Consider the following 10,783-nt stretch of genomic DNA (forward strand, 5'->3'; position numbering starts at 1 on the left):
TTGGGGAAGCTTAATTGCTTCTTGTCTTGCAATAATAAAATTAAGAGTTTTATCAGTTGAATTAATTTTAAAAACGGGAAAAAATGTATATATCAGTGTATGGATAAATAAAAAGAAAGCTTAGCATATGTTTTCAAAACCAGAAAAGTCAAATGTAAACAGTTCATTTGTTGCAGTTCTTAAAGTTCCGCTCAACCCAACTGGGTGTGTGCAGCTTAACACATTTTGTCAATTTTTCAGGAGAAATACATTGATTAAGCATATTACCTTTTCGCTTAAGAAAACTTAATTCAAACTCTAGAAATCCAACTTTGCATTCTATCTGCTAATGGGTCTACATAATTGGCAACTAATTTTTTTGTTGTAAATCTAACTACAGCAAAATCATTTTTTTTAATTCAAACAAAGATTTAACATCTATTTCCACTTGTTTAAGCTCATTTAGCTGACCAGAACATAATTCATCAGCAGAGTTAATTTTTGTTGAGATGTTTGGGGTGTTATGTGGGTTACAAGTGCAAACTGATATTTTAATTGTTTAGCATATTTACTGCAGTGATTGTTTAAATCTATCACTCATACTATGATAAATTTTATTATGTTAACATGGTTTTGAATGTTTCAAGTTAATACCAACTAAGTAAACTACATATATATTGTTTCCAATGTGTTTATATTGTCATATGGATACTTGATCCCTGGGATCATGTATCCCTCTAAACGAAGGGATCATGTATCCCTCTAAACAAAGGGATCAAGTCTCCCTAATATACGATTTTTACAAACATACTTGTTCTATTATTAGCAATCAGCAACAATTTGCTCAAAATATATCTCAATTTTTAAAGACTGTCTATACTTTAACATTACACTTCGGTATTTTTTAAGTTGTATGTAACAGATAATGTAAACTTTCCTAAAAAAAAGTTTCCCTTGACACATTCAGACAATCATTTCTTGAGCTTAAACAAAATGGCTGAAAAAAAAGGTGTTGCCAGTTTTTATGTACAAGTGTAACTTTAACATAATTGTCAGGTTTTTAATCTCAGCTTAATGGTTTTGGTACATTTTTGACTGTGGGATCATGTATCCCCAGAGATCAAGTATTCCCAGTCTCCCCTATAAATAAAAGCTTTATAATCAAGAAAAGCTGTCAACATTTCTACAAGCAATCATTTGAGATAAAGATTTGGGCTGCTTTGCTACCACATGATACAATAGCACTTAAAGTAAAATGTAATTAGAAATAACTTTTTTTAATGCAGTGATAAAGATTATGAGAATAAAAGAAATGGCTTTTATTGTGCATAAAAGTAGAGTCAAATAAAAAGCATTCTTCCTGTTGATACTATTTATTAAAATAGAAACTATGAATTACTTAATTTAAAACATATATTTTTATTTTTTTAATTAGTTCTTAAGAAAATGTCTTTACTCATTTATACTTCATTACATTTTTTCTTTGTACATGTAAGTTATTTAAATTAAGTTTTTAATTTTCTCTTAGAAGATGAAAACTGGAATGCATCAAGTAAGTATGTATAATATTAAATTTCATGTTAAAAAGTTGACATCTAATCCATAGAACTATTCAAACATTCCGACCATTTTAAATTGATTTGAGGGATTGTATCATGTACTTATGAAATGTATATTTTTATGTCACTCAAAAATCTCTTTTTTTCTTTTTGTTGACATTTCGGAATGTATTTCTTTCCGAGTTATAAGGATGCCTGCGTCCATGGGACTCAGACTGATTAAGACGCAGTAGCAACCCTGTGACAAGTTAGATTTTACCAGCATTTACAGAATACAATGACAGTAAAAAGACATTTCAAACCTTACCAAGTATGGGGCAATAGAAAACACAAATGCTGATACAACAAAACAAAGCTGACCAAAACGGATATATTTCATCTCATTTTTTCTTGTGTCTGATACTTTTTTCAAGAAAGGAAGTTCCCATACGTAGAATTTTATAAGCTATAAAGAAAACAAACAAACATGCTACAAAACAGAATATTAAAATAAAGCTAAAGCACATACACTAACGAAACAAACTGAAGGAACACAGTAGACCCTCGTTTTACGCGGGATTAAGATTTGACAACTTTATTATATTTTACGCAGATGGGGCAATGCAAACAGATAAAATTTTCTCCTCTTTCAAAATCCAAACTCCTAAAGATTGCAGATTACGCGTAATCGACTGCATTTTGGAGTGCTAATAATCGAGCTTGGGCCACTGGAGATATTTTATGCAATTGGTTCTAGCGCTCTTTTCAGAAGGAAAGTTATTAAACTCACACAGTTCAGAACTCACTGGAAGAAGAGCTTTTAGCAGTGACAAAGGAGGCCGAAATCAGTGAGGATACCGACGTCGGTGATGCACAACCAAAAACGCTCACTTTGAAAATTTTGAGCCATTCCTAGACACTAGAAATGATTTTTCTGATCTGTTAGTGAAGGAAGATTCTATCATGGAAATGACGCAAGTGGTCATAGATGCGTTAATGCTCTGCAAAGAATGACAGAGAAATATTTAAGTGACTGCCAAAAGGCTATCATAGCCAGCTCTAAACACAACACGAAATTAATTTATGCTTTTTTTATGCATGTTGTGCATAAAAGTCTATATAAGTACGCATTAATCTTATTATACAATTAGTCATCACTAGAAGGAAGTATTTTGTTATCTACGGAGCCAAACACCTATTTTAACACTAGTATTAGGGCTAAATTTATGCGGTTTCTATTTACACGGCATTTCCGTGGAGCATAACCCATGCGTAAAACGGGGGTCTACTGTATTTCAAACTAGAATGAAAATTTCTTAATGGGCTCCTATTGGTTATAAAAATTCAGAAATTGTAACATCTACTAGATTCAGGGCTGTCATTGAGTTATGGTCCTAAAAAGTCGTTTTAATTGCCTCTTTAATGAAAGATAGACTGCAAAATAGACAACCAAACAAAGAAAATAGTATCTAAATAATCCCTAACTTTTTTAATAGCATTAATTTTAAATCTTGCTACATTTGTTTTTTTTTTTTTTTTTTTGGACGACTAGACATACCACAGATGCATGGTATATAAGCAGGATCACCTGGTCAAGTGGAGCTTTCTCCTATTACATACAAATACTGTTCCCGACATGATTTCATACCAATCTTATTTCAATGATAAGAATGAAAGTTATTTATATATTAGAGATATTTATGAAAACCATGAAAACAGCCGGTAATTTCATTTTGAAAAGTTTCAAAACATAAAAGATAAAAATAAAAATGTAAAAAAAACATTTTGTTTCCTTTCAAATACTAATCAGCCACTTTTCTGTCTAAAGTAAGGTAACTTATCATCCCTACTATTCTGTATACCCATTAAATAAAGCAAAATTTTATCCAATTTTCCCTATGGATGATGGATAACCCAATACTGTTGAGAAACCATCTGCAATCTACCATTATTTCAACTGCAGTTAAACACTTTTCTGTTTCAATTGCTTTTCACACATTAGTTATTTTACACAATACAACAGGCTTTTAAATTAAAAAAATCACTTAACACTGTTTTTAAATTCACAACCACTTATACATATAAAGCAATCAAAAGCTTTTATTTTCATTTTCAAATTTAAGTGTTATTTAGTTACAGTAAAATGAAAATAATGAAGAAAAAAGACAATGGTGTATGCTTATTAAATTACACAAAGCTAACATTAGCACCCATATAATTGTGATGGTTACTGGTAGAACATTTCAAAAGAATGCTTGAAAATAGAGTAGTCTTAAATTGTGTAATTTGAGGGAAGGTATCTGTTTCCTTCAAAGCTTTTCATTATATATTAAAGGGGCTGAATATACTCTTTACCATTAGTGGACCTAGTGCATTCTCTCGGTACTGGCAACCATTCATTTATGTGATTCCACTATCAGTGGATGCCATTATCAAGACAAGTTTTCTTGCCAGTTTCCCAAAAGCTGTACGCAAATTGGTCCTAATGACATGAATTCTACTATAGGTGGGGCAAACTTAACCAGACAGCATTGTAATGCTGTGATTAAAATCTGTGTAGTCTTCACAATGGTATCAGTCTAGGTTTGTCACAATAGGTATTTAGTTTAGTAGAGAGCATCCAAGTCAAACAGATGCTCAGGGTATCTTTAACATGAGGCATAATTAAATGACATAGACACTATTTTTCACACTTTGAAAATTCACCAATGATGACACCACCCTACCAGCAGTTATTATATGCTGTACATACATTGCTGTTGAGATTATAAAATGTAAAGGTTTTATGCAGTACCTTAAATAACTTCGAAACAAATCAATAACTTTCCAAAAAAAAAAACTAAACAAATTAATAGCTGTCTAAAGTAGGTTTACAAAATAACATCTTTCCAAAAATAGGCAGATTGATCAAGTTAAATTCATATTAATTTGTGCTGAGGATTTATTGGATTTTTACTCAATTCAAAAAGGCTACGAAATAAAACTAAAATGAACTTTAGAAGAAGCAATACAAAAATTAAATCACAGCAAATGGGATAAATAAAGTTTAAAAAATATTAAATTTAATACCTAAAATACTTAACATTAGAAAAATGCTCTAGTTTCATCTATTCCAATGATTCAAATAGAGAAATTCAGTTTAAGCATCAAGTAAGAAAACATTTTCCACAAATGTATGCTTTAAAACTTACCTTTATTCCGCTTAGTATTTCATTCATAAATTTTAATCTTAAGTCTTTTATTTCCATTTGCTTATCCTAAAAAGAAAATATAAAATTGTCACTTGAATTCAAACTACTTTATTTAGGTCATAGGAGTATTTAAGCTTGATACCACCAGCATTTCAGTTACATGTTCTTGTCAAGTGTGACACATTTTTTTTTTTCATTTTTATATTAATATTCAGGATTATCCCTTTATTTTGAATTCAATTTCATAATGCACTTCATTGTTTTTCACAGTGTAATGGTGCTGGTATATCGTGCATTAGAAGAAGGTTGAGGAAAAATAGTTATATATGAAGTCTTCCACTTCTACTGAATTGATTGGTTCATAAAATGCAATTATAAAAATATATATGATTTGATTTCCTTTTGCTGTAATGATAGATTGATAGATTTTCAAAGAATTACTACATGCACTAAAATAACACATGAAGCATAAATTACAGACAAATATTTAATTTGAATATAAACTTATAATACAGTATAATTAGTTATGATGATGTATTATATATTTAGATCGTATAGTGGTAGTACATAATTATGCTAGCCGCACGAAAATATAAACTATTGAAAACAGTTGAAATGTATCAAATATCTGATTTAGAACATTCTTATCATTTATCTTTCATTTGTCAAGAATTAATATAAATAAAGATATAACTTTAAATATATGCAGTTATAAGGTACCTCATGATTATAATTCAAATTACTCACGTTAAATGATGTAGAGTTTTTACTTATATGCAGAGATTACTCAGTGGGAATGGCCAAATATATTTTATTATAAAAGACACAAGCACATTACAAACACATAAGACCAAACATTTTACTTGAACTAATTTAATACGTTCTGAAGATATAATATTTTAACTGTGTTGCCAACCTGAGACAACTAAACATTAATAATTATTTCTTAACACACCCTCTTAATAATGCTTTAGGTATGCTTAAAATAAAAATTTTAAGAAAAATAAGTTAAACAATATCGAATTCAAACATAATTTTACTCTTCAGAAGAAAAATAAATAAAACTAGCCAGTCACTTTTTAGAAGTAAGGTCATACAACCAATTTAGATTTAAATTTCTGAAATTTGTTAAACCCCAATGCTTTAGTAAAAATATCTGCAATTTGTAGGTCAGTTGGAAAATAATTTACTTTAATTAAACCCTCTTCTACTTTTTCTTTTATGTAATGAAATCTAACATCTATATGTTTGCTACGTCTGTTAAATATCCCATTTTTAATTAAAGTAATAGCACTTTGATTATCAACGTTTAAAGTTACAGATATACTTTCACTAGTTATTTCTTCAATTAGAGTTTTGAGGTACATAAGTTCTCGACAACACTCTGCTGCTGCTATGTATTCTGCCTCAGTGTTGGAGGTAGCAACAATTGATTGTCTTCTTGAGCACCAACTAATAGGTCCACCACAATAATAAATCATATATCCCGTAATACTTCTACGTGTTTCACGATCTCCTGCATAATCTGCGTCACAATAACCAATAAGTTCTTTGTCACTACTTTCTTTGGAGTAAGATTTCTAAGCTTGAACTTCCTCTTAAATATCTGAGAGTTCTTTTTAAATTTATGACATCTTCTTTTGATGGATTTTCAAGATGTCGACTGTTCAAGTTCACTGCAAAAGATAAATCAGGTCTTGTTCTGCATGACAAATATAAAAGACTACCTATTGCTTCTCGAAAAGGAAAAACAACTTCTCCTGATTTTTCTGTTTCATCAACCGAAGTTTTCAGTAATGGTGTATTAACTGGCTTTGAATCTTGCATGTTATATTTTTGAAGTACTTGATCAGCATAAGCTTCTTGATGAATTTTCAATTTATCAGAACTTGATTCCAGTTGAATCCCTAAAAATGAATCTGGTTTATCACAAGATGTTATGTCAAAATCCTTTTTCAAAATATTCAAGAATTCATCAAGTTTACATTTATCAGGTCCAATAAGAATACCGTCATCAACATAAAAAGCCAATATTATGTCATTTCCGATGAAAATACATTGCTCAGATTTAATTTGACTAAAGCTTTTGCTTCTCAAAAAATCAGTTAATCTTTCATTCCATTTCAAAGGAGCTTGTTTTAGTCCATACAATGATTTTTTCAGTTTGCATATTTTAGACTCATCTTTGTAACCTTTTGGCATTCTCATAAATATCTCTTCATCCAGTTCTCCATATAAAAAAGCAGTTTTAATTTCAAACTTCATGATGTGATAATCTCTTTTCACTGTCAATCCAAACAAAATTCTTAAGGATGAAATGCTCACAACTGGGCTAAAAGTTTGTTCGTAATGTATTCCATAACTTTGTTCACAACCTCTCACAACTAATCTTGCTCTGTATGTATTATCGTTTTTGAATTTAAATACCCATTTATTACTTAGAATGTTCTTGTTTCTTGCAACACTTCTGTCAACAACTTCCCACACTTCATTCTTTTCCAATGATTTCTTTTCATCTTCTATTGCTTTTTTCCACTTTTCTTTATCTGGTCCTTTTACTGCTTCTTCGTACGTGAGCAAAACATAATCACTTAAATATTTAGGTAGTTTTCTATTTCTTTTACCATGTCCAAAGTTTTTATCATTTTCTCCGGATTCATCATTTGTATCAGATAATTCTGATTCTACGCAGTTATCTTCATTTATATCTTCATTTTCTTTATTTTCCACTTCACTTTCTTCCTTTTTAATCTTTTTAATTTCACTTTCTTCGTTTTTATCTTCTTTTTCTTCGATTTTATCTTTATCTTCTTCACAATCGGTTGGAATAAATAAGAGGTTCCTTTCTTTATTTCTTGGGTTCATGAATTTTACGTCTCTCGAAATTCGTATTCTTCTTTTTTCTTCATCCCACAAACGATAACCGTTGTTAGTGTATCCCACAAAAATAAATTTATTGCTTCTGGAATCTAACTTTTTTAGGTATCCGAGTTTTTTGGCATAAGCTACGCTTCCAAATATTTGCAATCGGGACAAATTAGGTTCGTTTTGATACCACATTTCAGCTGGTGTAACATCAGTAGCTTCAGTAGGACTATGATTTATAATATAAGCTGCTGTTCTCAATGCTTCACCCCACATTTCTTTTTTCAGACCTGAGTCAAAAAGCAATGCACGAGTTTTGTCTAGCAAAGTTCGATTTAGGCGTTTAGCTTTAGCATTTAATTGAGGAGAATGGGGAACGGTGTAATCAAGCTCAATACCCTTTGACTTGCACCATATTTTCATTTCATTTGATCTGTATTCTCCACCATTGTCGCAACGAATTTTTCCTGCTCGAAGTGACCATTTTGCTTCAGCTTCTTCAACATACTCCTTCAAAATATTAAGAGTTTCAGATTTGTTTTTCATCAAAAATACCATAGCAAAATGTGTGAAATCATCTATGCACGTTAGAAAATATCTATTTTCATCCCATGTTTCTACTTCAATAGGGCCATTTATGTCAGTATGTATTATTTGCAATGGTCTAGTTGCTCTTCGTCTTTCAGTTTTAAATGGAAATCTTACTCGTTTAGCTTTCAGACATACTTCACAATTTTTTGATACATCATTTAATTCTTTTTCTGTTAGCTTAATTCCTGTTCAATTTTTCAATAGACACTTCATGTTCTTAACACACATATGTCCAAGTTTGCGATGTCATACATCTGCATTATTCTTATCTTCTGTCAATAGTGCTTCATTTTCTTGATTCAACCCTACTTCGTAAAGTCCTATTTCATTTTTGTAACCTTTCAACACAATTTTTCCATCTTTTGAAATTTCTACTCTATCTTCTACAAATTTTACTTCACCATCATTTTTAGTAATTGCATTTACTGACAGCAAATTTTTGCTCAGTTCAGGAACATAGAGTACTTGCTTTAAAATGCAGTTATCAGTTTTAAAGGTTCCGATGCTTTTCGCTTCCATAACTTCCGAGTTTTTGGCAAGACCTATTTCAATTGAAATATTTACAACATCTTCTAGCATTGTTTCATCATTTACCACATGGCTAGAGGATCCCGAATCAATTATCCACTTCTGATAAGATTTTTCATTTGGAGCAAGAAATGAGACATGGTTCTTTGAATTATTTCGAAAATAGCAGTCTTTTTCTACGTGATTAGCTTTTTTACAAATGCCGCAACGAGGTTGATTTTTCTGATTTGTATTATCTTTAGTAAAATGCGAAGGACTATTATTTCTGTAATATTTATTTTCTTTGACGTATTTTTCTTGAGTTCTACTTTTAGGGCAGTATCTAGCAAGGTGATCTTTAGAATTACATCCAAAGCATTTCTTTTCTTGTACTTTAAATGCCACATTTTGTTCTTTAATTTCAGAATTTTTCTTACTATTTTCTTCATTGTCATCAACCGAGCTGTCAAGTTAGCTAATGTTTTATCTTCTTTAGCGGTCGATTCCCATGCACTTCGAAAATGTTTATATTTTTCTGGTAAGCTTGAAAGAATTTTAGAGATTACCATCTCGTCATCAATTTTCTTATCCAGCGCTTTTAGACGGTATGCTATATTCTCTAATTTACTTATGTGCATAGCAATATCATGTTCAGAATCAAAATTGTAACTAAAAAATTCTTGAAGTAAGCTACATTTTTGTTGTTCAGAATCGCGTTCATAAATTCCGCAAAGTTTTTTGTACATGTCACAACTATTTTCGCAATTTAAAATATGCATCATAACTTTCTTATCTATAGTTGTCACAATTATTTTCTGTGCTTGTGCATCTTTTTTCTTCCATAAAGTAAGTGCATTATCATTTAAACCATCTTTTCTATCAGATCCGTTTACAATATTAAATAATGAATGCGATTTAAAAATTATGTTTACCTGGAATTTCCACACCGCAAAGTTACTTTGGTCTTTCAGTTTTTCCACAGAACTCAAATCTTCAGCCGTATTAGCCATTTTTTTCCGCACTGCAATACTAATTTAGTACGTTCTGAAGATATAATATTTTAACTGTGTTGCCAACCTGAGACAACTAAACATTAATAATTATTTCTTAACAAATGATGAGCGGGCCCGCTATTACACTGGTGAACATTCGCAGGAGTTGCATTACTATTGTAGAGGTAGTCTTATTTGTTGGAGTCCATGAGATTCGCTGATTCGGAATTTTAACACAGTTCATTGTGCTTCTTGTTGGTATTCATCATTGATTGTACACTAATGATATGGAATATATCTTTCAGAACTTATTGTTGTCGGTAATCTTCCTTGATTTCTTCATATATCACTTCTCATAATGGACAGGACGATAATTTTCTTTTATTCTTCCAACATAATTAAATTCATTATGTATTAAATTAGATTGAAAATAAAACGATCACAGGATAGGAGACATCGAAAACTATACTAGACTACACATAATATATATATATATGGCATGACTGCATTATCTTCCTTTTATACCCGGGCGTGGACAGCAAGTCCAGCCCCGGGTCGTTAACGCCTCAACACTCTTGTTTAACGAACGGAACTTTTTCAAAAACTGCAGAAATCGTTGGGGGTTTACTTATATAACCTTCCTTTTTAGGCAAACCCCGCTCATGCCACTACACAAGTGCAAACATAGCATCGCAGTCATAAAGTACATTCCAGACGTGTTCCCCCTCAGTTCAAACGTGCTGGAGATTAGTACGCGTCAAGAAAGAGTTCCAGATCTCCTTGGTTCTATTTCTTTTAAACATCTGCCATCCATGATAAAATCAAATCCAAAGTTAAAATTGGGCTAAATTATCTATTTTGTATGCAAAGGGAAAATGGTGTAATTTCCTCCGGCGGCGGCGCATATTTCTAATGGCAGATTTAGCAGGGATGCTCTCTGCGTGTAATGGGGTGTAATCTTGCGCGGTCAATGAACCTAGTTGGCGCGGGAGAAAGAAGGGTGAAAAACTATCTTCTTCAAAGGGGCAAGCATTGTATGAAAACTTGAAAAAACCGATTTGGGGATGGCAGGAATACACGGATATTAAAATTGTGGCAGTGTGATTCTTATCGCACTGTC

The 10,783-nt window shown here is 31.3% G+C and overlaps 1 protein-coding gene across 1 annotated transcript in view; it reads right to left on the reverse strand.

Annotated features, from left to right (window-relative positions):
- Positions 1-10,783, reverse strand: part of LOC129231112 (multidrug resistance-associated protein 1-like) — a 130,604-nt gene that overhangs the window by 76,741 nt on the left and 43,080 nt on the right. The window contains exons 10-11 of the mRNA XM_054865359.1: positions 4,709-4,774; positions 1,846-1,983 (exon numbers count right to left, since the gene is read on the reverse strand). Coding sequence (XP_054721334.1) covers positions 1,846-1,983; positions 4,709-4,774 — 204 coding nt within the window. The remainder of the gene's footprint in view (positions 1-1,845; positions 1,984-4,708; positions 4,775-10,783) is intronic.

The sequence above is a fragment of the Uloborus diversus genome, chromosome 10 (assembly GCF_026930045.1).
Source record: "Uloborus diversus isolate 005 chromosome 10, Udiv.v.3.1, whole genome shotgun sequence".
In the NCBI taxonomy this organism is placed as follows: domain Eukaryota; kingdom Metazoa; phylum Arthropoda; class Arachnida; order Araneae; family Uloboridae; genus Uloborus; species Uloborus diversus.